Source organism: Trematomus bernacchii, unplaced genomic scaffold (assembly GCF_902827165.1).
Source record: "Trematomus bernacchii unplaced genomic scaffold, fTreBer1.1, whole genome shotgun sequence".
NCBI lineage: Eukaryota > Metazoa > Chordata > Actinopteri > Perciformes > Nototheniidae > Trematomus > Trematomus bernacchii.
In genome coordinates this window covers 1628770-1655890 of record NW_022987876.1, presented here as the reverse complement: position 1 = coordinate 1655890, position 27121 = coordinate 1628770, and the positions used below count along the sequence as shown (strand labels likewise).

Genomic DNA, 27121 nt, shown 5'->3' with positions numbered 1-27121 from the left:
ATATTGAATTAAAATATTCATCTTGGGTAACAGATAAGGAATGATGAAAAAAAAGATGAAATGTTAAATACTTATTTGTAAGTTAGTCCCGTTTTAGAGAAATAAATTTTTTTTAAAGTGTACCTCTCTTCAAGTGTTTTATTATATTTGACTCAAACATGAGTGATCTTAAAAGACACATAGTAAAAGGAAACTCTTTATGTAAATTGGGTGGCTCTTAAAAGAGCCTTTGGTTGGTCGATCTGACAGCTGCTTATCCCCCGAAGCCGTACAGGGTGCGGCCCTGCCTCTTCAGAGCGTACACCACATCCATGGCGGTCACCGTCTTTCTCTTGGCGTGCTCGGTGTAGGTGACGGCATCACGGATCACGTTCTCCAGGAACACCTTCAGCACACCGCGGGTCTCCTCGTAGATCAGACCAGAGATACGCTTCACTCCGCCGCGGCGAGCCAGACGGCGGATGGCGGGCTTGGTGATGCCCTGGATGTTATCACGGAGCACTTTGCGGTGACGCTTAGCGCCTCCTTTGCCGAGTCCCTTTCCTCCTTTTTTTTTTTTTTTTTTTTTTTTTTATTTTTATTTTTTTTTATAAAACTTTATTTTAAATTATTTGGCAGTACATGATATACACAAGTTACATTAATAATACACATAACTCACAATGCATACATATATAAATAACATAAACAGAGAGCACGTCCATATTCCAGCGAGTTCGGTCAGAGACTCAACATTTGTCCAGAGTTTTTCTTTTTAGTTCGTTGATAAGTTGTCCCACATGAGGCGACCTTTTACAGCACATGTTTGCTCTATCTATTATTTTATCTAGTATATCTGTTAATCTATTCATTTTTATTATAATCAGTATTCATAGTTAAACATCTGTAATTATCTATATCACATTCTTATCTATGTCTTCCGTTACTGCATTAAAATCTCCACCCAATACAATTCTATAACCCACCGTTAAAACCTCTCCAAGTTTTCTAAATACCTGTAACCCACTTGTTGCGTCAGGGGCAGTATAAATACCAACAAGTAGACATTTTTCATTTCCACAAAAACAATCCATCACAACCCACAAATGCCAACTTCATCAGCTCCGCCATCTCAGACGGAGACAACACATTCTCCCCCGTGCCACATTTTACACTCTACATCTCTAAATTAGCCCGTTTTTCTAAATCGTTCAAGTTTCTGCTTGCAGGTCTCTTTTTTTTAGAGACCTCAAACGGGGCCTCCCTCTGAGCCTCACTCGCGGGGTCTGGATAATCCGGAGTCGGAGAAAAAGACCCCGAGTGACTCTCAGGGGGCGAGTAGAGGGGCATGCTGACTCGCTGACCAGCTGTAAGGCTGTCAGGGCTAGAGTCAGATCCTGGGCTTTCGCTAACACTCTCATAGTATTTATCATCATCAATCTCACTGTCAGAGCTGCACTCACTCTCAACATCACTGTCAATGGTCAGTCTGCCCTCACCTGACAGGGGTGGAGAGTCGTCTTCAGGAGATGAAGGCTGTTGATCATCAGGGAGAGGGACATCCTTGCTGGCAGGACGACGATCAGGCTGTTGCTGGGCTGAAGGACGAGGACCAGGACCAGGCTGCTGCTGGGCTGAAGGACGAGGACCAGGACCAGGCTGCTGCTGGGCTGAAGGACGAGGACCAGGACCAGGCTGATGCTGGGCTGAAGGACCGGGACCGGGCTGCTGGGCTGAAGTACGAGGACCAGGACCAGGCTGCTGCTGGACTGAAGGGTCAGGACAGGGACCAGGCTGCTGCTGGGCTGAAGGACCAGGACCGGGACCGGGCTGCTGGGCTGAAGGACGAGGACCAGGCTGCTGCTGGGTTGCAGGTCTAGGACCGGGACCGGGCTGCTGCTGGGCTGAAGGAACAGGACCGGGACCGGGCTGCTGGGCTGAAGGACGAGGACCAGGCTGCTGCTGGGCTGCAGGTCGAGGGCCGGGACCGGGCTGATGGGCTGAAAAACCGGGACCGGGCTGCTGCTGGGTTGCAGGTCGAGGACCGGGTCCGGGCTGCTGGGCTGAAGGACCAGGACCGGGCTGCTGCTGGGCTGCAGGTCGAGGGCCGGGACCGGGCTGCTGGGCTGAAGGACCGGGACCGGGCTGCTGCTGGGCTGCAGGTCGAGGGCCGGGACCGGGCTGATGGGCTGAAGGACCGGGACCGGGCTGCTGCTGGGTTGCAGGACGAGGACCGGGTCCGGGCTGCTGGGCTGAAGGACCAGGACCGGGCTGCTGCTGGGCTGCAGGGCGGGGCTGCTGCTGGGTGACTGAAGGAGGACCAGGCTGATGCTGGGTAACTGAAGGAGGGCCAGGCTGCTTTTGGGCTGCAGGACGAGGCTGCTGCTGGGTTTTTGCCTTGTTTACATAAGAAGATGGGCAGTTGAAGAAGTTGTGTCCAATCTTTCCACACAGGTTGCAGAGACTGTCTGAATCGCAATCTTTACCCTTGTGGCCCAGTTCATTGCATCTCCAACATTTCGCTGTGGTCCATTTTCTGACCTGATGGTCAGCTGAGTTGCAGATGAAACAGGTGACGGATTGCCCTGGATAAATTATTCTGCCATTATAGGGGCCGAGAGATATCGAATTTGGGAGATTTTGGATCTCACCATCACTGTTTCGATTCATCTTAATTTTGTATTTTCTCACTCCATACCATATCCCGAATTTATCTACTGGTTTGTATTTGCTGATTATATTTCCATATCTCTTCAAATAGGTCTCAACATCATGGTCTGGAATACGGCCAGTCCAGAATTTAACAATGATGTTTGAGATGTCCATTTGAATGGAAGATTCGAAAGTCCAGTCTTTCCACTTGGGATCTGAGGATTTAGTTGTGAGAACGTCAAGGAAACGTCTCAGTGGAGTTTCTAGCAAAAAGCAGAGTTCAAACTCCTTTCTGTTTGGCAGTGCTATGAAGGAATATACATCATTTGTGTTGATCCAGCAGGTGTCAAATAACAGTGATTCTCCAACATATTCACGACTAGGGGGTTCTCCTGAGCCTGTGAAGTTCAGGCGAACCCAAAACTGTCCAAATTTTGAAGCAAAAGATGGCACGCTTCCAGGGAGAGACATTTTTTTTTTTTTTTTTTGTATATATATTTTGTTCTTTTTGTATTTTTTCACCCTTTTTCACCTCCTTCCTTTCCTCTTCTAGTCATTTTGAGTCTGTTGGGACGGGTCGTTCAGAACGAAACTTCAAAACGGTCAACTATAGTTACGGGCATTTTCCAGCACCTGCACCTTTTCCGCGACCAGACATTTGCTATGTTATTGTTCTTCGAGACTCCGGTCTTGTCTCTTCCTGATGTTTTCTGTTTAGGTTAGCAGAAAACACCTTTTCCGCGACCAGACATTTTCTATGTTATTGTTCTTCGAGACTCCGGTCTTGTCTCTTCCTGACATTTCCACTCATTCTCAAGTCTTGATGAGTCGGGTCGTTCAGAACGCACCTTTGCCTCGACCAGACATTTTCTATGTTATTGTTCTTCGACGTTAAGAAGAAAGTCTGGGAGCCTTTCCTCCGGTGGACTTACAGGCGGTCTGCTTGGTTCTGGCCATGGCTAGCGAGAGTCTGCTTGTCTGTTGTCCTCGTCCACTCATTTTGGAGTCTTGGTAGATCGGGTCGTTCAAAACGAATGAGTGGAAGCAGTCTGACCGGCAGTATTTCAATATTCACTGCGGACCTAAGAGAAGACGGACAGCGGGAAGGCTGCTAGGCGGGGCCAACGCTGCAGCCTCCACATAATCTTCCAGCACATTTTGTTTCTTTTAAATATTGTTTATCCAATTCGCGCAGGCTTTATACTAAAGGTTTGATGATTAAAGGTTCCTTAATATGTCATAAAACCCCCGAATAACATTTATAATTGAAAAAAAACCAAGAAGACAGAAAATATATAATGTTTAAATACTGTATAGCCCATACAGTTAATGCTTTTGACATGTCAATAGTTGTACACACTATACACAGACCCTGAGTTAAGTTGTGCTGCCATGGCAACAATGATGACATTAATAATCAAGAAATGTACCACATATTTAATGATACATTTAATATGCTAAGTAACAGACAAAGAAGCATAACACTGCTTCCATTCATATATTAATACTCTATATATTTGAGCTCTGACAAGCTTATAAAATGACGTTGGTAAATTAATTGCAATTTCGTTTCAGCAATGGAAACATTCTTGTTTTGTTGATAGTGATTTTTGACACATTGTATTGACAGCATAAATAATAGATATACGGTATATTTATTCTGCAGCTCAGAAAGTCAGATCCGATGGAAACTGTATAAAAATATAAGATTTGTCTCACATAAGAGTTAATTACTTAACTAGGGGGATCTAAATCAAACTAGACATGAATTATTCGTTAAATACACAAGTGACATAACAGATGAAGAGGTAACCTGTGTGCAATGAAGCGTCTCATGATATCTGTATAAATACACCTGTTGTAGAAGGATGGAGCAAGTAGGAGCCAAGATCCCTCCAGTGCTATTTCACTGCATGACAATAGTATCAAGTATTGTAAATAAATTGTATAATGCACCTGCATTTTATAAAAATTCTGGGTTTTAGTTTTAGTTGTAACATAGCAGCTCCATGAAACCACAGCTCTGACCGCAAGCTGTTGATCGATATCAGCCACCTCACGTCTCTCATGCTCTCTGAAATCTGTTTACATTTGACTAATTTCAAGACTTCGTTACCTTCGTCAGGTGTTAGGTTTTTGTATGTTATAAACATTTTTGATTGTTAAATTTAAAATCGTTTACCATTTTAAAAATTGCTCTATTCGGTAGTCCGATCAAATCTATCTCTAAATGCTGAAGTTCAGTTATGAAGTCACTATAAACTAATTTATAATATGGTCCATTTCTAGCTCTGCCTCTTCTTTTGTTCCATCCCTTTTTTCCACCCTCAACCCAAGGTGCTTTCCTATTTATTGCAGCCGAGATGTTTTTTACAAAGGTAATTTTTAGTTTAATGCCAGGTCTATGGCTCCCAGGCCTCCATATTCCCTACTTTTAAATAACAAATTACGTTTAGTAACCTCCCTTGTTGTACCCCACACCAAATTGACACACTGTTTGTTTAATTGCATAATTATTTGGGCTGGTGGGGGGAAAATGTTTGCTAGAAAAAGGATCTTGCTAAGTATGAATGATTTTATTATGTTTATTCTTGATTTATAATTTGTATTTTTATTCTCCCATTGTTTAACTTGTTCTTTGACTTCACTTAGTTTGTTCTCCCAATTGAGTTCAGCACAGTTGTCGCTACAAATAGTTATTCCAAGTATTTTCATTTCTTTTTTCACTTGAATGTTTATGTCGCATTTGGCATCGTCGGTGCCGATCCAAACACCTTCAGTTTTGTTGTGGTTTAATTTAGCTCCTGATGCCAATTCATATAAGTTTAGGTGATTCGTTAGAACATGCATTTCTTGTTGGTTTTTTATAATAACAGTGACATCCTCTGCATAGGCGATGGCAGTTATTTTGGGTGCATGGCCAACTGGTGTTCCTGATATTAACCTGTCATTGTTTATTATTTTAATTAATGGACTTATGGCTAGCATGTATAGAGCTGCGCTTAGAGGGCACCCCTGCTTAACCCCTCTTTCAACATTAAATGCATTTGTCAACACACCGTTTACATTTACACAGACACAAGACTTAAAATACAGACACTTAATCATGTTTTCCTCCTTTTCCTCTTCCAGACATTTTTCGTTAAATCTACAAGAAACGAATGAAGTTGAACCGAACGAGCGACAGACTATATATCTTATCTGCGGACGTAAAGGAGAACTACATGGAGACCTTCACTTTTGGTTGGTTATGGTTTTTTATTTTCAGGTAACTTTTTATATATTGGTATACGCTTAAAGTGACAGGTATTAAGGCACTTTAAAGTATATTAAACATGATCTATATTAGCAGTAATATGAGCATCATAAAAACATTAATAGATCGTGTATATATATATATATGTATATACATGTTTATATATATATATATATATATATATATATTTGTATTTGTATTCCTCTGGATTGTAGGAAACGGTATTTCGATCTCTCTGTCTGTACACACAAACTGAAAGATTGACATTACAGTTGATGTGATGGTTTAGACTGCTTGGAAACCCAAATAAAAGCTTTTTGATTTCATATTTTATAGAATATAATCACAAATAAAGGAACATACACTTATCCTCTCTTCTGCAGCACAGTTCATTATTATTCATGTATACAGCTATTTATTTAATGTATAACTTTAACAATTATGTAAAAACACCACCAGGAGAAAGTAGAGTATATGAGGGTCCAAGGACAGAGGGGGTCGTTCTCATATTCTGTACAAACTGAGACAAATGAATAATGTGTGATATTGGGCTATATAAATAAACTTTAATACACTTGAGTCATGATGAGGCTCTCTACAGAGGGAGAATACTCTACAGTACATTCAGCCTGCAGTAAAATGTGTCTAAATACAGCAGGAAACGGCTTATTGAGAAAAGCATCAGCTCTCTGGATAGAAGTGTGTGGCTCTTAAAAGAGCCTTTGTTGAGGTGGTTGAAGCGGGATCAGGGTGCAAGACGTGCAATAAAGTTCTGTCTCTCCATATACACCTTTAATTCTGGAAATACTGTGCTACACGTGTTATTTTCATATACTGTTACACTGATCACACACACTGGGTCAACTTGTACAGGGGTTTGAAGTAGTTATGAACCCAATAGGTTTAAAGTATTCTCATAATAGCGGACCGTAATTAGTCAATGTTTTGAAGCTCTATAGAAACGGCAACGATAGTTGAATGAAACGGTCCAAAACTATATAATAGAGGCACAGGTTTGATGAAGGAAAGCTCTCTGGATAGAAGTGTGTGGCTCTTAAAAGAGCCGTTGTTTGATGAAGCGGGTTCAGGGTCTTCACTTCTTGGAGGCCTTCTCGGTCTTCTTGGGCAGCAGCACAGCCTGGATGTTGGGCAGCACGCCTCCCTGAGCGATAGTCACTCCTCCCAGCAGCTTGTTCAGCTCCTCGTCGTTGCGGACGGCGAGCTGCAGGTGGCGGGGGATGATACGGGACTTCTTGTTGTCCCGGGCGGCGTTTCCAGCCAGCTCCAGGATCTCAGCGGTCAGGTACTCCAGCACAGCGGCCAGGTACACCGGGGCTCCTGCACCAACACGGTGGGCGTAGTTACCCTTCCGCAGATGCCTGTGGACACGGCCGACTGGGAACTGGAGCCCGGCCCGGGAGGAGCGGGTCTTAGCCTTGGCTCGGGCCTTTCCTCCGGTCTTCCCTCTTCCTGACATAACTGATTTCTCGGGTTTACAACAAAGTGTGGCTTAGTGATGTGTCGGTCGCGAACGAGCCGGCTCAAAGAGCCGGCTCTTTTAAGTGAACGACGGGAGCCGGCTCGCGCCCGCGAACGAGCCGTTTTTTTTTTGTTATTTTGTTGTTGTTAAGTAATACAAGACAGAATGATATGATGATCTCCGCGCTACAGCTGCTCCGTGCATGCATGCAGTGACATGTAATATCCAAGGATTAGAGACTGTTGGATGCTGCTGTTTTGAGCATTGCAATACATTTATTTTTATTATGTTTTTTTATGATTAGAGACGGTTGGATGCTGCTGTACTGAGCATTGCAATATATTTATTTTCACTATGTTATTTATTTATGATTATCCTTGGGCTCGGCAAAGATTTGATGTCAGCTGTTGCTGTCTTTTTTTTCTATAGTTAATACTGAAATAGAGCCCTGCTGTTTAGTCAGGGCCTTTTCTTTAAATATAATTTTAAAATGTCGATAGAGTAGCCCATTTTTTAAAATGTCTATGCTTAAGTTTTTATCTCAATCTCAATCTTTATTTATTTATATAGCACATTTAAAACAACCTTCAGTTGACCAAAGTGCTGTACAGGCAATACATATTAAATAACACAATGGGAGTACAATAATAAAACAATAATTAAAAACATGATAAAAAGCACAATAACTAGAAAAATATTTTTAAAAAAACACATACAAATGTAAAAATGTAATGTTCAACTAGTATTAAAAGCCAGTGCAAAGAGGTGAGTTTTTAGCTGAGATTTAAAAAGTTCAATAGACTCAGCAGTCCGGATATGTACTGGGAGGCTGTTCCACAGTCTAGGAGCTGCAACACTGAAAGCCCTGTCACCTCGGGTTTTGTTATAGGTGTTGCTATCTGCTTTGTGTAGCGTGGTTCGACAAGCAAGTCTGTGCATTCATTGGGTGGTATCAGAGAGATACAAGGGTCTGTAAATGCAATGAAAACAATTGGCCACAGCAAATAATTGATATTAAACATGTCATTTTTACTTTTGAATACTTCAGTACAAAGGATGTATTGAATAATTTAAGTGATATGTGTACACATATAAATCATTAGTCAAAACAAGGCTACATTTGATTGAATTATAAAAGGTATAATATGTGGTAAACTGAAGAGCCGTTTGGGAGCCGAAAGAGCCGGCTCTTCTTGGTGAGCCGAGCCAAATGATCCGGCTCACCAAGAAGAGCCGGAATTCCCATCACTAGTGTGGCTATTTGCTCGCCACAGCGGCTCTTTATATCCACCAGCTGCTCTCTGATTGGCCATCAGCGGGGGTATCGACGATCGTCCAATCAGAAGGGAGCTCACGTAAAGACGTCTCCTTCCAGTTGATACTAAAAGAAAGACACTAAACCTGGAGTTATTCGAGTAAATGCAATGAATATATTTATCATATCTGTCAGATGACCACAGTGTTAACAATGTAGACCTATTTATTTATTGTTCATCATTTTACAATGTGTCGCTAACAGGCTACAGATGCAGGCAGCAAGTAAAGAGAAAGCGAAAAAGATGAAGTTATACAATGAAATAATATCAGCACATGATAAAACCCAAAGTAATTCTAACAGTGAAGTGCTATTAAACCCAGGTCTCAATATGTTATTACTTTATTGTATTCAAATGACAAATACATTTAATAAATCATATTAAGCTGTCTGTGGCTCTTTCCTGCTGTAACGATGCAAATGTCCCCTCTGTGGGACTAATACAGGTATTCTGATTCTGATCATATTGTTTCTAGTTGTAAATCACTGCTATCACCTGAGCAGATCTAATGGACCTAAAGGCAGCTTTATTGTTTGTTGATAAAAGGCTTATTGATTTTCCACCAGAACAGTATAGCTTAGTCTTGTTAAGATACTGTGTATTTAGAAACACTGCTTGTATAAAGTGCGTCTTCTCCGACTGAAATCAAAACACGAGTCAGTGAATGATGGAGATAATCAGAATGAAAGATGGAAGAAACATATTAATACCACACTGTACTAAACTAGAAGTAAAAGCTGTGCAGTAAACATGTTCCTTCAAGTGTTCACATTATCATGAAAAGGTGGATAAGGATGTCACAGACTGAGTGTTATATCATTATATATAATATCACTTATTAGTACTACTTGTACTACATGTAAGAGCAGGATGTTATGAAACAGTTTACTTCTGATTCATTCTTGTTTAATTGATTTGTTACCTCTTGAAAATCTCTTTCCACATTGTTGTGCGATACATTCCTCGTTGAGATTATTACTGATACTGCCTGCTTCTTAGTTATTCCATCTTTGGCTGGTACAAGAATCTGTATCTAACTCTATGTTTACTTGTTATCTCCCACACTTCCTTCTACATGTTACACTCATTTCATAAAGAAGGAGATAGGGAAGGGGTTAGTGGTGGTCTAATGGATAGTGAGGTGGGCTGAAGATTGGAAGGTTGTGAGTTCAAATCCCGCCAGGAACACCACCACTAGTGTGCCCTTGAGTAAGGCACTTAGCCCTTAGTTACTCCAGGGAGACTGTCCCTGTAATTGTAAGTCGCTTTGGCGTCAGCTAAATGTAATGTAATGTAATGTAATGTAAGATAAAATTGACCTTTATTCATCCCTGTGTGGAGCAGAAACAGAGTGAGAGTGAAAAACAGGACAGTACAGATTCACAAGGATAGAAAATGATACACAAATAAAATAATATAGTAACTGTTAAGATATTTACATATTTGGGTTTGGATTGTTAGATATATTTACATGTAAGTGGGCAGGTTTTTGTACAAACAGTACAGTTATGGCGCGTTTCCACTACAGCCCGCAGCCCGGTTTAAGAGGGCTGTGACGTTTGTGGTTGCGTTTCCACTTGGCCTAGTACCGGCCGGCGGGTCCTAATTCACAGTTTTTCTGGCCTCATAAAATCGTGGGGCCAGGGCCAGAGACAACCGGGCTGAGTTTGTGACGTCAACGCTCTCGGCTGCTGATTGGTCGGAGAGAATCGTCACAATCTGCGCGCGAGTTAATCCATTTTTACAAACAGCATTTTTGTTAACAGAGGAGCTACAACAATGGCAAAGAAAAGCACACCATGGTCGGTCGAGGAAGTGACGACGTCCATTATATTGCAGATGATAAGGTCCAGCGGGTGCTCGACGGGACAACTCGCAATATCAAAGTCTTTCAGGAGGTCTCTACACAGACACTGGACTCTGCAACGGCGTTACTGGAGTCTGCATGGTACGTTTTTGCTAACGCTGTTATTTGCTTGAAAGCTTTGTGTCCCTGCTTTGTGTCCCTATCTGTTCTAAAGCTCACTTCTAACAAATAAGTCTATTTTATCCTTACATTTATGTTCGACAACCCATGCTTTTATGTAGCCCCGAAGGCTAGCTAGGCAGATAGCATTAGCGAGAGCTATTGTTTGCTAACACCATATGTGCCATTGTTTACGTTTAGTTTGTCTTTTCTATAGTTGTTGTTGCTATTTATAGTATTGTGCTGCAGTAGTTTGTGGAATTTACAAGTCATGTTTCTGTTCTAGATGATTACATTGGGACTAGCGAGGAGGAACAGTTCCGAACAACGTCCTCTGCATCAACAGCACAAACCGAGGAGAGGATCTGGCCCTGCAGGAACGGCAACTGGACCAGCAGAATCAATGCCATGTCTTATCTTATTGCTTGTTGATAAATAATTGCACCCACCAGCGATCACACAGAAAGATGGCATCATCTAGGCGTCCCTCTGCAGTCAGAAATATCATAAACACCATCGTCCACAAAGCACTGTACAGGGGTTTATGGATTTAAGAGAATACTTATCACAGTGAAACCTTTATCATCTGTTGCAATTAAAGCAAATAAGAGAATAAATACTTGGTTAAATAATACATTTTAACTCTTTAGCAGGACAACTCTGCATACTGTTTGAAATTGAGTTTGCTAGCTTGAGGTCCTCCTCTAAAACATAACATTACATAATGGTATTAAGAATACATGATAAATACATGTAGTAAAAATTACTCAATTGTAATACCCTCGTTGTGCTAGACTCAAACACATTGCTTATATATTTCAAAGAGAAGAGAACAAAAGAAAACACCTATACAAAGAGAGCGGTGCACAGCGCTTAATATTTACTTGCACTATATTTCTGTTGATCTGGGTTATTGTGTTGCACTGTTGGAGGAGCCTGTGACCTAAGATGTTCATTGTCATAACTACACTGTAGCTATGTTCGTATGACAAAATAAAAAACCTTGAACCTTGAGGCTGTGTCTTTCAGACAAACCATCATAATCATATTATTTTATGCTGTGGATACTTTAGCCTCCATCCATGTTAACAATGTTTTACACTTGCATTTATGAATATAGTTCTGTTGTGTTTTACACTTTTGTATTTATGTTTATAGTTTGCTTTGATATTTGCTTAATTTATTAGATTATTATTATTATGGGGGCAGTACTGGTGCTTGAAATTCAAATATTTACTAAATAGTCAATTCTGATAACATTTGTTTGGTTTAAATAATTTGACAAACACATGTATGTGAAAAAGAAAAGATGTATTTATGTTCAATACAATACAATGAATATTTAGGTATTACATTATACATTCTAGGTATTCAGTTAGCGCATCAGACCCTCTCGTATGTCCCTGCCCTCCTCTGCACCTCAGGCATCCTGAAGTTCTCCACCCACTGAGTGTGAGTGAAAGATGGAACAATCACATTCCACCACTCGGTAGCTCGGTCGGTAACTTCTGAAATACACAAACAAAAGCATACATATTTTAATACGTAAAAGTGGTAGCTACAATTAATTAAATACTTGAAATACTTTGGTCGTATAGGGAGCGTGAGCCTAAACACATTGCTAGTTAGCGAACGTTAGCTTACCAAGTAGCATTGTAGTTAGTAGTGATTCGAGTCGTCCTGTAGTCTCTGCGGCGTAGGAGGACTGCCCGAACTCTCGCGTCAGCTTCTTCTATACCTCGTCTTGCTATAAGTCGCCTCTTTCGAAACAACTCTTGTCTATTTCTTGTGATAATAAACCACACAGCAAAAAACAAGCAAACGATCGCTTTCACATCTTCACATCCTCCATTGTTGTGTCGCATTGAAGATGACGTCACGGCAGTTTTAAGCAGCGTCGCTCCGCCTACACTGCGTTACTATAGATACTACCCCAGTTCCTAAACTGTAATGGAAATGCGCCATAAAGTGAGCTGGTCCTAACGAGGCCAATCGCGGCCCAGCCATACCGAGCGGGGCCGAGTGAGGCCGTGTAGTGGAAACGCGGCATTACTGTCACTGGGTTACAGGTTTGGCCCCTGGCTGTTCACCCTGATGGCTCCAGGCACAGAGGACTGTCTGAGGACGGATGAGTCTGAGGGTGGACGTACTCCTCATATTCATATCCAGCTGAATGTATACCTGTTTTCTTTATCAGGTTTTATTTTAAAATTGTAGTACTGTATTTTATATTGTGTAACTTTCCTGTTTGGGACAAATAAAGGAATTGTGATGTACCCCAAAGCTGTTTGTCATTTTCAATTTCTTTGACGATATTTAAAAAAATAAATGTGTCACTAGGTGTTTATAAAGTCTAAACATATCTGAAATATTTTGATATATTTTTTTCAAAACAATGTAAATGTTATTTGCATTATATCATGATGTATGCGCTTTTGTCTTCCTCTGATTTGTCGCTTACAAAATATCAATTAATAAATAGCACAACTTCCACTCTTATTCACATGTTTTAACAGATGAAACATTCAGGAGAGAGCTCTGGAGGACATGTGGTGGCTCTGAAAAGAGCCTTCTGATGAGGAGCTAACGTTTACTTCTTCGCTGGTTTTGCAGCTTTGGCTTTAACCACCTTCTTCACAGCTTTCGTGGGAGTCACTGCCTTCTTGACCACCTTCTTCTTCGGGCTCTTTGTGGCCTTCTTCACGGGGGTTTTCTTAGCAACTGCAGTGGGACTCGAACTTGGTACCCCCTGATTCAAAGTCCAGCACTCTATCCACTGAGCCACATATATGTAGAGAGTAAGTGTTCGGTTAGAAACCTGAAATAAAATCAGACAGCTCTTATGATTACATCTGGATGAAATAGAGGTTATTGTGGTATCTGCAAACACACTCATGTTTGGATAAGACTGACAGATGATCACTAGAGACCAAATATTAGCCTTTATCTGTTTTAAAGGAAAGACACTCATTATTTAAATTACAAACTAAAACGAACATGGTGTAATTTAAATAGTCAATATTCCCAGTTTTAATACAAACTTATAACTGTGACAAAGTTCTGTTTCAAGGTAATACAATATGATAGAAATCACCAATAATACTTACAGGTCTTTTGTACATTTTTAATGATCAGGAAGTCTTCATTATATTCTTCATCATAACAATTGTTCATTATGAGATTGATGTCATATTCTTTAGGAACATAGTTGACTCTGTTGTGAATTGAATATAAAAGTTGCCTTCTTATTTGACTGATGCATCAAACCTCTTGGTGGTAGAACTATTGAACTATAGCCAAATACAGTCAAGTAATCCATAATGATCCGTTTGGTCACTTTGCCTCAATCACAATGTTATGAACTTTTTTTATTGGCATAGTAACAAACTATATTATGGCCTTTTATTATTTTAGTATCGTTTTTACCTTTACATGAATGGAAGTTGATATGAAATGTTCTGTTGTCAGATTGTTATAGGAATGGTTCTTGATTACCTTCACAATAATAATATATGAGTCAATAAGGATAAACCAACCAAATGAAAGGTTGGACTAAACTCCAACTCACCCTTTAAATCTCTATCCCACTGTTTTTCAGTAGGATGGAAAGTTCCTATCTTTAAACTATTATTTGTTTTTTTCTCAAAACAGATTAGATTTTCTGAAGTGAATTGAACTTTGTTCCATGTAAGGTCATTATTAAAAGGTGATATTCATTTGTTTAGGGTTGACTAAAATAATGAGAAACATTTAATTTGGATAATTTAGTGACAGAATAAGAAACTCAATGCTGCTCTACTCACCTGTTCCATAGTTTCTATAAAGTGAAACAGTTGTAACGATAGCTTTTAGTAAACTTAAACAACCTTCCCCAAAAGCTATTAGGGAATATTCCTATTACTTATGTTTCAGAACTGCATTACATGGTTATATAAATAGTTTGAATGATTCATGACTGACATTAGCTTGTGTTTACACTGACCTGTTACTCATATATTAATGTCTTTGTAACTTCAGTAAACCTCAACAATTTCCCTTGTTTCATTCATCACGGTTCAGTATACTAAGTAAAATATGAACCAGTGTAATCATTATAATAACGTAGGTTTGTAACTCTTTAAAAAAGGTTTAGTGGCTCTTAAAAGAGCCGTTGTGTTTGGGTGTCCTGGTCTCAGTCACTAAGCCCTCTCCCCGCGGATGCGGCGGGCCAGCTGGATGTCCTTGGGCATGATGGTGACCCTCTTGGCGTGGATGGCGCACAGGTTGGTGTCCTCGAACAGGCCGACCAGGTAGGCCTCGCTGGACTCCTGCAGAGCCATGACGGCGGAGCTCTGGAAGCGAAGGTCGGTCTTGAAGTCCTGAGCGATCTCCCTCACCAGGCGCTGGAAGGGCAGCTTGCGGATCAGCAGCTCGGTGGACTTCTGGTAGCGGCGGATCTCCCTCAGAGCCACGGTACCGGGCCTGTAACGGTGAGGTTTCTTCACGCCGCCGGTGGCCGGGGCGCTCTTACGGGCAGCCTTGGTGGCCAGCTGCTTCCTGGGAGCCTTTCCTCCGGTGGATTTACGGGCGGTCTGCTTGGTTCTGGCCATTGTAGTTTCTCAGTGTTCACAGCGAGAGGAGGAGTGCTGTGTCTGTGAGCAGCGGATTTATGAAGGAGCTGCCGGAGCAGGCCGGGAGACACGTGCGATGTAGCTGCTTTTTTTTATTTTTTATAAAACTTTATTTTAAATTATTTGGCAGTACATGATATACACAAGTTACATTAATAATACACATAACACACAATGCATACATATATAAATAACATAAACAGAGAGCACGTCCATATTCCAGCGAGACTCAGTTCGGTCAGAGACTCAACATTTGTCCAGGGTTTTTCTTCTTAGTTCGTTGATAAGTTGTCCCACATGAGGCGACCTTTTACAGCACATGTTTGATCTTTATCTATTATTTTATCTAGTATATCTGTTAATCTATTCATTATTTTTTTTTGCTAGTATCTTATAATCAGTATTTATAGTTAAACGTCTGTAATTATCTATATCACATTCTTATCTATGTCTTCCGTTACTGCATTAAAATCTCCACCCAATACAATTCTATAACCCACCGTTAAAACCTCTCCAAGTTTTCTAAATACCTGTAACCCACTTGTTGCGTCAGGGGCAGTATAAATACCAACAAGTCGACATTTTTCATTTCCACAAAAACAATCCACCACAAGCAGCCCCCCCGGAACCACGTCCCCCTCCCTGAAGAAAATGCCAAACTCCATCAGCTCCGCCATCTCCGATGGAGACAACACATTCTCCCCCGTGCCACATCTTACACACATCGTCAACATCCCCGGTGGTATTCAGTCTAAGTTTCCGCGTAAAGAGGAAATCATAGTTAGTGTCCAATAAATATTTCATTTTCCTCTCTCGAAAGTTCTCAGACCGAATACCACGTACATTCCAAGTAGCGACGTTTATGAAGCTCATGTTGGTTTTATATTGTCTCTAAATTAGCCCGTTTTTCTATTTCGTTCAAGTTTCTGCTTCCAGGTCTCTTTTTTTTAGAGACCTCAAACGGGGCCTCCCTCTGAGCCTCACTCGGGGGTCCGGATAATCCGGAGTCGGAGAAAAAGACCCCGAGTGACTCTCAGGGGGCGAGTAGAGGGGCATGCTGACTCGCTGACCAGCTGTAAGGCTGTCAGGGCTAGAGTCAGATCCTGGGCTTTCGCTCACACTCTCATAGTATTTATCATCTTCAATCTCACTGTCAGAGCTGCACACACTCTCAACTGTAGCTGCTTTACTATTGGACAAAGTAAACCACTCCTCCACAGGGGATGATCCGGGGACTCTCGAAAATAAACGTGTTTTGTTTATGATTTTGTATAATAAAACCTTAGGTTTGTTTAGTTGAGCTGAGCAAAAATGAATTGTCCCTTTCTAAAGTATAACTATGATTCAATTTTTGTGAAAAAAATTGAGAATTTAGTCAACTCCCAAACATTAAATATGAGAATGAACGTTTGGGATCCAAAAATAAATCATTAATTGATCATGTAGTGTTGCAGAAACAGTCTTTAAATTGCACCACCTTTCAGTGTGAATGCAAGACATTAATCATGGACTTCTGCAGTCAAATTAGAACCCTTTATGTATGAGTTTATTTGTATTATTTATTTCAAACATGCAAAGCATTTTGTGTTTTTGACATTACTAAACGGTGAAGTGTTCTCTTCTTAAACACAATCACTTTGTATTACCTGTATCAATAATTCAGAGTGAATGCTTTAAATGTCAGCAATAAACACAATTTGAATTGTTGCTCGAGTTCTTGAATTTGTGGTGGCAGAGGCACGACATGTAATATAAATGTGTCCATTTACTATCGCTAAATATAACAGGATAAGCTCTTTGGATGGGTTTGGTGGCTCTTAAAAAAAGCCGTTGTTTGCGGTGTGTCGGGTTTACTTGGAGCTAGTGTACTTGGTCACGGCCTTGGTGCCCTCAGACACGGCGTGCTTGGCCAGCTCTCCGGGGAGCAGCAGGCGGACGGCGGTCTGGATCTCCCTGGAGGTGATGGTGCGGCGCTTGTTGTAGTGAGCCAGACGGGAGGCCTCCCCGGCGATGCGCTCAAAGATATCGCTCACGAAACAGTTCATGATGCCCATGGCCTTGGAGGAGATACCGGTGTCGGGGTGCACCTGCTTCATCACTTTGTACACGTAGATGGCGTAGCTCTCCTTCCTGGACTTTCTCCTCTTCTTGCCGGTCTTGCTGGCGGTCTTAGCGACGGCTTTCTTGGAGCCCTTCTTGGCCGCTTTCACGGGGGGTGCGTCTGCAGGCATGATTACAGGTCGAGGTCTGATAGCGCTATTGACTGCGCCGGGTAGAGCGGTATATTTATAGCCACCCTATGCAAATACAACTGCGTTGTTGCTCGCATCGGATTGGTCGTTTTCCAAGGTGGATGTAGCGTATTCTGAGGTGGACTGAGCATGCGCAAAAAAGACAGCTGGGAGCAGTTTTCTTCCAAGTTATATAGCTAACATGCCTCTTACCAATTTGACTTAACACAGACTAATGCAAAGTTTCTTCTTCCCACCAGGCCAACAGGCACCCAAAACATATATATGTTATAAAAGCCAATTAATCATTCCAGAGTTTAAGTGAAGTAAAAATGATGTTGTCATTAGCCCGCAGGTTATACACAGGCTTGATGATGCACAATTAAAGACAACGTTTCTGTGTTCATGCTAACACCCACGTAGTTGACGTGAAGTGTGAAAATAAATGGATTGCGTTTCAGACAACCAATAATGATGCCGTGAGAAATAATTTCCTGACTATTGAAATACATTTGGACTTTGTAATTCATGGTATTTACTTTAGGGCTTTCCCAAGTGTTCAAAGCGCCTTACATTACATATTAGACATTAATCCATTGATTACTGTGGACACTACCCACAGGACACACACACACTGTCTGAATCCACCATGGTATCTGATATATTGAATTAAAATATTCATCTTGGGTAACAGATAAGGAATGATGAAAAAAAAGATGAAATGTTAAATACTTATTTGTAAGTTAGTCCCGTTTTAGAGAAATAATTTTTTTTTAAAGTGTACCTCTCTTCAAGTGTTTTATTATATTTGACTCAAACATGAGTGATCTTAAAAGACACATAGTAAAAGGAAACTCTTTATGTAAATTGGGTGGCTCTTAAAAGAGCCTTTGGTTGGTCGATCTGACAGCTGCTTATCCCCCGAAGCCGTACAGGGTGCGGCCCTGCCTCTTCAGAGCGTACACCACATCCATGGCGGTCACCGTCTTTCTCTTGGCGTGCTCGGTGTAGGTGACGGCATCACGGATCACGTTCTCCAGGAACACCTTCAGCACACCGCGGGTCTCCTCGTAGATCAGACCAGAGATACGCTTCACTCCGCCGCGGCGAGCCAGACGGCGGATGGCGGGCTTGGTGATGCCCTGGATGTTATCACGGAGCACTTTGCGGTGACGCTTAGCGCCTCCTTTGCCGAGTCCCTTTCCTCCTTTTCCTCGTCCACTCATTTTGGAGTCTTGGTAGATCGGGTCGTTCAAAACGAATGAGTGGAAGCAGTCTGACCGGCAGTATTTCAATATTCACTGCGGACCTAAGAGAAGACGGACAGCGGGAAGGCTGCTAGGCGGGGCCAACGCTGCAGCCTCCACATCATCTTCCAGCACATTTTGTTTCTTTTAAATATTGTTTATCCAATTCGCGCAGGCTTTATACTAAAGGTTTGATGATTAAAGGTTCCTTAATATGTCATAAAACCCCCGAATAACATTTATAATTGAAAAAAAAACAAGAGACAGAAAATATATAATGTTTAAATACTGTATAGCCCATACAGTTAATGCTTTTGACATGTCAATAGTTGTACACGCTATACACAGACCCTGAGTTAAGTTGTGCTGCCATGGCAACAATGATGACATTAATAATCAAGAAATGTACCACATATTTAATGATACATTTAATATGCTAAGTAACAGACACATAAGCATAACACTGCTTCCATTCATATATTAATACTCTATATATTTGAGCTCTGACAAGCTTATAAAATGACGTTGGTAAATTAATTGCAATTTCGTTTCAGCAATGGAAACATTCTTGTTTTGTTGATAGTGATTTTTGACACATTGTATTGACAGCATAAATAATAGATATACGGTATATTTATTCTGCAGCTCAGAAAGTCAGATCCGACAGAAACTGTATAAAAATATAAGATTTGTCTCACATAAGAGTTAATTACTTAACTAGGGGGATCTAAATCAAACTAGACATGAATTATTCGTTAAATACACAAGTGACATAACAGATGAAGAGGTAACCTGTGTGCAATGAAGCGTCTCATGATATCTGTATAAATACACCTGTTGTAGAAGGATGGAGCAAGTAGGAGCCAAGATCCCTCCAGTGCTATTTCACTGCATGACAATAGTATCAAGTATTGTAAATAAATTGTATAATGCACCTGCATTTTATAAAAATTCTGGGCTGACATTTCTTTGATTGCTTCGAGCAAACTCAATACTTAATGGGTATCCACTGAAATTAAGTCTGCAGGGAAACCTATGCTCCAAGTACTTTAGTGCTGACTAAGTAAGAACTTAAAGATCATTATTTCATAGAGGAAAACAAGTCTGTATTAATTAGGGATACAGAAATGTGAAAATAACCTTCAATTTCTCAGGATAATATATAGTTAGACCCCGTTTTATATTTATGTATACTTCTTACACTTGTAAAAGTATGCATACGTTGTGTTTTAAAAGAGTCATTGTGGGGTGAGCTGTAACGAGGCTCAGTAAACTATTAACATGTGAGAAATATATGCATTTCATATTTAAGGGATTTACGTTTAGGATCCATGGATTATGCATCAAGTTGTACACTTATTCAAAACCGAGGAATCCATCTATAGAAGTAGTGGGTGGCTCTTAAAAGAGCCGTTGTGTTGTTGGTATATCAGCAGCAGAGTTTACTTGGAGCTGGTGTACTTGGTCACGGCCTTGGTGCCCTCAGACACGGCGTGCTTGGCCAGCTCTCCGGGGAGCAGCAGGCGGACGGCGGTCTGGATCTCCCTGGAGGTGATGGTGGAGCGCTTGTTGTAGTGAGCCAGACGGGAGGCCTCCCCGGCGATGCGCTCAAAGATGTCGCTCACAAAGCAGTTCATGATGCCCATGGCCTTGGAGGAGATGCCGGTGTCGGGGTGCACCTGCTTCATCACTTTGTACACGTAGATGGCGTAGCTCTCCTTCCTGGACTTTCTCCTCTTCTTGCCGGTCTTGGTGGGGGTCTTGGTGACCGCTTTCTTGGAGCCCTTCTTGGGCGCTTTCACGCTGGCTGCTTCAGGCATGATCAACGGTTGCGGGTTCACAAAGTAGAATGACTCCACCAAGACACAGCGTGGTCTATTTATATTCATGCGATGCAAATGAGACTGTGCTGTTGCTCGCAAGGGATTGGTTGGCTACTGAACATGCGCTGAACAAATCACCCTTTGAGCATAGTTTTGGAGAATAGAAGAGAAACATTTATTTTTATTGAAATCTAAATAGTATTATTATTTCAAATAGATACATTAAAATAGCTCTTCAATTACAGATATATAGATATAGATACATATATATCTATATATCTTCAATTCAATATATATATATATATATATATATATATCTAAGAACTATTTCAATTTATATTCAGATGTTTAAATGTTTTTATAAAATAATGTAATACAAAGTATACAAAAGTTACATTAATAATACACAAAACACACAATGCATAAATATATAAATAACATAAACAGAGAGCATGTTTGTATTCCAGTGAGATATTTGGTCACAGACTCAAAATGCCCCATGGCTGAGTCTGGGATTTGTCCAGGGTTTTTCTTCTTCTTAGTTCGGTAATAACCTGTTTCACGATGGTGTAGCTACTTATTGTTCTCTGATTTAATATCATCTTGCATCTTGTTTTCCAGATCTTCATACATGTGATGCAAATGACAAGCTGAAAAAGTTCCCTGTGTTTTATGTCCATCTTTTCATCAAGAATACAATACATGATTGAATTATATTTGACATTGAACTCTAAACCGATGCCTCGTAGGAGCGACCACACCTCCTCGGCTCTGTAGCAGTCCATGAGGAGGTGCTGTAAACTTTCGTCTTCCTCACAGTTAACCATGGGGCATGTTCTAGTTGTAACATAGCAGCTCCATGAAACCACAGCTCTGACCGCAAGTCTGTTGATCGATATCAGCCACCTCACGTCTCTCATGCTCTCTGAAATCTGTTTACATTTAACTAATTTCAAGACTTCGTTACCTTCGTCAGGTGTTAGGTTTTTGTATGTTATAAAACCTCCATATTTGAAATCATTTACCATTTTAAAAATCACTCTATTCGGTAGTCCGATCCAATCAATCCCTAAATGCTGAAGTTCAGTTATGAAGTCACTATAAACTAATTTGTAATATGGTCCATTTCTAGCTCGGCCTCTTTTTTTTTTCCATTCCATTTTTCCACCCTCAACCCAAGGTGCTTTCCTATTTATTGCAGCTGAGATATTTTTTACAAAGGTAATGTTGAGTTTAATGCCCAGGTCTATGGCTCCCAGGCCTCCATATTCCCTACTTTTGAATAATAAATTACGTTTAGTGACTTTCCTTGTTGTACCCCACACCACATTGACACACTGTTTGTTTAACTGTTCCTTTTCCTCTTACAGACATTTTTGGTTAAAGGTGGGGTAGGTAATTTTGGAGAAACCAGCTCGAGTGCGTTAGAATTTGAAAATACACAGCCGGAAGAAATCTGCTACTTCCTTACAGAGCCCCTCCTCCAACACACACGAACGCGCACATGACCAATAAGATAAGAGATAAGTTTGTGCACAGATGGAAGGCTGACAGGCAGGTAGGCCAATAGTGATGTGTCGGTCGCGAACGAGCCGATTCTTTTGAACGGCTCTTTGGTACGAACTAGGGGAACCGAGTCCTACTTGGTGAGAGCCGTTCTTGTTATCGTTCAATCGTTGGTCCGCACTCACTGCCTGCCAAAATCCACTCGCCTTTTAAAAAGCTTGATTTTGTTCCCCAAACGTATTCTGTGAAGACCCGCCCCTACTCTGATTGGTAGGTTTCAGCACGAGGAGTGAGATGGGGTGGGTCTTAACGGAATACGAGAGAGAGAGAAGTCATAACAAGTGGTACAGGACAGGTAGACAACGTGTTTTTCGGATGGAAAATGAGCCAAACGCAAAAACGCAGCAGCATTTGGATGCACTTCAACCAAAACCCAGGCAGTGATAAAGCGCACCATTTGTAAAGGCAAAATATCCTTTAAGCCCATAGCCTGTTTTTCAGGTCTCAGGCTGGAAAATGACATTCCCAGAACAAATGACCATATCTTCCCTTCTAAAAGGGTTAAATTAATTTAAAAAAATCTCAAAGTAATGATAAACCTGTGAGTTGGATGTAGAAAAGTCAGAACAATATAGATGTTTTTTATTTTAAAGAGAATTCAGATTTTACATAGTAAAAAACTGTAAATTATAGTGTCTGTCCAAAAATTATTTTTTACTTATAGTGAAAACTACCCTTGGATGATGGTAAGGTAGACTAAAAGCTTTAGGAATCCAAAGTACAACATATACCTGTATCAAGATTGATGCAAAACAAGTGACATTTGACCTTTTTAGAGAGATTTAGCAAAAAGAAACCACTTCTGTGGTCATTTGGGTGGATTTTCCATATCTCTGGCCCCCCTTGCTCAATTTTGATGGTTGACACCTCTTTCTGACCGTTAGAGCCAATATAATCGAAGGGGGAGTCCCCCACACACACACGTTGTGAAGAGAAAAGGTGGGGGCTTTGCGCATGTAATTTTTCATCAGAGTGAACCTGTCTATAGCTTTGACATCTGGAAACGGAAAAGCAGTTTTAATGCTTATGGATTATCAGAAATCATTTCAAAGGGACACAGACACATTAGATTAACCTATGGATTAACTTCAGCAGCGTTTTTATCGTTTTAATGCTATTGAAGACCACTTTGGAGAGACTACAGAGCCAAGGTAAAAATGTTAGTATTTTTAGCTACCTAGCGTCACCTGTTTTGATGTCCGTTTTTGCTTATAACGTTGCAAATACGTATAATTCAGTGGTAATGTGGGTGTCAATCGATTCTGTGTCACCTCACGATGTGAAACGATGTCATGGATGTAGAGAAGAGATAATAAGGTTTTGTGAGTGATTTTCGGTGCAGTAAGGTGTTAGCATTTTTCACTCGTTGCTAATTCAGAGGCTCAGTGTTAGCATTGTGGGTTTTATTTTGAAAAAAAAGATCAGTTAGATGAGTTTCTTCCCGTTACATGGATATAAAACATTCATAGTTTTATTAAATGAACATGCCCTCAGACACTGTTTCCTGCAAGATGTTGCGGCAGTGCCCCGGTACCGGGGTCTCTCGGGCTTAACAGGTTAAAGTATATTAAACATGATCTATATTATCAGTAATATGAGCATCATAAACACAATAATTTATTTAATGTATAACTGCTCTTTAATATAATATTTACAGTTAGATTCTATATCATTATTTAACAATTATGTAAAAACACCACCAGGAGAAAGTAGAGTATATGAGGGTCCAAGGACAGAGGGGGTCCTTCTCACATTCTGTACAAACTGAGTCCACTGAGACAAATGACAAATGTGTGATATTGGGCTATATAATAAACTTTAATACACTTGAGTCATGATGAGGCTCACTACAGAGGGAGAATTCTCTAGTACATTCAGCCTGCAGTCAAATGTGTCTGAATACAGAAACAGCTGATAAAAAAAGGGGTCAGCTCTCTGGATAGAAGTGTGTCAAAATGTCTTTGTTGAGGTGGTTGCAGCGGGATCAGGGTGTTTCTCACTTCTTTGCGGCCTTCTCGGTCTTCTTAAACCATACTTTTAAATCATTTGTTGGTAAACAGGGTTAACGTGTACAGTGTTGACATGTCTGAAAAAGCATCAGCAACACCATCTAATTTTGAGTCTGAGACAAGGTAGCCTACAAGTTATTTACGGTTGTATGCTCGGCCATTGATATGTGGATATCAGGCCCCCTCTAAAAGAAATTCAACAAGATGGACCTTCGTTAGATTAAATATATATTTTGGTCATATGAAAGTTATACTACAATATACATCCATACATATTAGGGTAGTGGACATTTAAAAAGGTAATAAGGGGGATCCCAATTTTGTAAATATTATTATCATAGATTAAAAAAAACGTGGAAGCGTTTGACCAAAACTGTATTAAATGAGACGCAATATTCTCATAATGGCGGACCTTAATTAGTGAATGTTTGTAAGTTCTATAGAAACGGCAATAAGAGTTGATAGCTTAATGAAACAGTAGTTTTTGTTCAACAGTAACCCAATTTGTGTTCTTTGAAATTGAAAAGGATATCGCATTGTGTTTGTTACTTTCGTTGCAGTTGTATACGTCTTAAGTGTAATTTGGTTTGGTTTCCTATTTATGGACATGCTTTTATTTTGAAGGAGAGTTAGCGCAGTTGACAGGAAGTTGTTGTTGCTTTGGAAACAAGGTGACAGAGATTAACGGAGAAAAGTAATATCTCCATATAAAGACAGAGAAAGTAAACGATAACGTTTATGGTTAAGTGTTAGCACCCCCCGAAGAGGCACAAGCTCTTACGTTGATATTGGAGATTTCAATAAATTCAATTTGAAAAAAAACGGGGAAAAAACGAATATCCGAATAACGAAATTGAAACCCGAAATAGTACTCCAACGAACGAATATTCGGATATAATAAAGTTATAGTAAATAATAACAAACTCCAGTGTTAGAATTCCATAATTCCATATTCATAAATAAAATGATATGCAAATAACATTTTCTTGGCTGTGGACTTGAGACGAAGGTACGTTTTAACCGTTTGTTTTTTAGTTCTAATTTAAACTAATAATAAAACAGAAACGGGTCGTTTTTTTGTTTTTCAATTTTGCCCCAAAACCAAAAAACGGAAATTCAGCTCGTTTTTTCGTTTTTCTGTTCTTACTGTTAAAACAAGTATACCACTCAATGTTTCGTTTCCATAGGTGGGTGGGTCTCCAGTGCCTCCTTGCTTCTGATTGGCTAGTTTGCCCTATGCTTGCGCTGTACTCTTCAAAATAAAGGTTCTAACGCTTTGCCTTTACACAGTGCAAAAATGACAAGCTTCTGCTATCTTTGATGAGCGATAACATTATTTTTGGCCATACGTTTTTCATAAGACTGATGAAGTTGGAATCAGTTGTAGTTACAACTATCCGAAATACTATGAAATACTTTTACTGTGTACTTCTTGATACTCTCCTGTCAAAGTCCCGGTACAACAATGCCTGTCTTGCTGCTATATGTGACGAGTAATACAAATACTTTTAAGTTCGAAGACTGATCATTTTGGACTCAGTAGTTAGACTACTAGCGCAAAGACTATAAAATACTTTTATGTTGTACTTTCAGAGAAATCCTCTGTCAAATTGTCCACCCTGAATACCCCATGCAGATGCTCCTGTTGTCTGTCAAACACAAGCAGAAACATTACTTTCCAAAAATGGAAAGTTATCGTGGTCCCGCTCCCCACGTGAAAAACAGGGTAAGTTTAGTGCTGCTAATGTAATGAAAATGGCTAGTAGTGTTTTATTTAAATGGATATTTAGATAGTCAACTAAGAAACATAAAGTACTTGAAATGTACATTTTGGTAACAATTTTGAATATGATCATTTTCTTGAGCTTTAAACTCCTGGGGTCAAAATGACCACCAAGGATAAAGGGTGTAAAGTAAATGTGAAGATAAAGGAGGGTTAAGAATACATTATATTGCAGTTTTTTGTTTTACAATATCCTAAAGTCTATTTTTAACACACTATTGAGTTGGCTTTTTCATTACATTTAAAATATAAATTGTACCTAAAATAATACGGAGTGAGCAGGGTATATAACATACATACTGTCGGCTTTGGAGCCAGGGCCAGAGACACCTGGAAGCAGATCTGGGATAGCAGGGCTGATGGTTATGCTGCCTTCGTTTTAGGAGTGAAGTGCATCACCAACAGCAAGATGTACAACCTTCAGCAGTACATCCTCAAGCAGCAGAGGGCTGAGCCCTGTCCACCACCTGCTGAAGGCTGCATTGCATCAGCTACCTCCACTCTGACATCCAGCACTCCAGGTCAGCTCACAGTAATATGCAAATACTGCTTTAAGGTGAACATGACATTGACATAATTCATGTTATTGTTTAATCTCCTAGTGATGGAGGAGGACGAGGAACTGGAGAGGGCAATGTTGAATCTGTCTCCTTCAAAACTCTACACTGAACGAAGTAGGTGGATCCAGTTAGATATACAGTGATTATATAAACTTACTGTACATGTTAAAACTTTGTTCATTGTCACCTGTGCTTTATAGGACCACCAGTAGCAGTCTCCAGAGCCCCGGCTGTGTCTACACCAACAGGTTTCTCTCCAGCAGTGTGGAGGGATAACTCTGTGTTCAACAGATTTTCCCTGCCATTACTATTATCAACTAGTTTGTTATTTTGGCCGTGTTCCGGTCTGTTCTGATGCTTGTGTTATTCTGTTCTCCAACTAACTGAAGGGATTAACATGTCAGCAATGATGGTAAGTGTTTTTCCTTTTTTGCATGCTTTTTTTAGACTGTCATACAAGGATTTGGCATTTTAAATATTGGCTTAGGAAACCTAGCTTCTTACCCTCTAAGATATCATGCCACACCTTTGAATGAAAGATGTGCTTGCTATATATGTATACTGTTTCTCTGCTTTACCTGTTTCCAAACACATATAGACATTATGTTTTTCTATTTCAAATAATTGGGATTCACAAGTTAAT

The 27121-nt window shown here is 40.4% G+C and overlaps 3 protein-coding genes and 1 pseudogene across 3 annotated transcripts; all 4 read right to left on the bottom strand.

The window, feature by feature from the left end:
* Window positions 1–183: 183 nt before the first annotated feature.
* LOC117469540 lies at window positions 184–18874 on the bottom strand (annotated as a pseudogene).
* Window positions 6934–7376, bottom strand: LOC117469569 (histone H2A-like). Its single transcript, XM_034114009.1, has one exon. The coding sequence runs from the start codon at window positions 7362–7364 to the stop codon at window positions 6981–6983; it is 384 nt and encodes a 127-aa protein (XP_033969900.1). The 5' UTR covers window positions 7365–7376; the 3' UTR covers window positions 6934–6980.
* On the bottom strand, window positions 16781–17505 carry LOC117469571 (histone H2B 1.2-like). The gene has a single exon (XM_034114012.1). The coding sequence runs from the start codon at window positions 17488–17490 to the stop codon at window positions 17110–17112; it is 381 nt and encodes a 126-aa protein (XP_033969903.1). The 5' UTR covers window positions 17491–17505; the 3' UTR covers window positions 16781–17109.
* Window positions 18875–20144: 1270 nt separating the features above from the next.
* On the bottom strand, window positions 20145–20566 carry LOC117469583 (histone H2B 1.2-like). The gene has a single exon (XM_034114023.1). The coding sequence runs from the start codon at window positions 20555–20557 to the stop codon at window positions 20180–20182; it is 378 nt and encodes a 125-aa protein (XP_033969914.1). The 5' UTR covers window positions 20558–20566; the 3' UTR covers window positions 20145–20179.
* Window positions 20567–27121: the final 6555 nt, after the last annotated feature.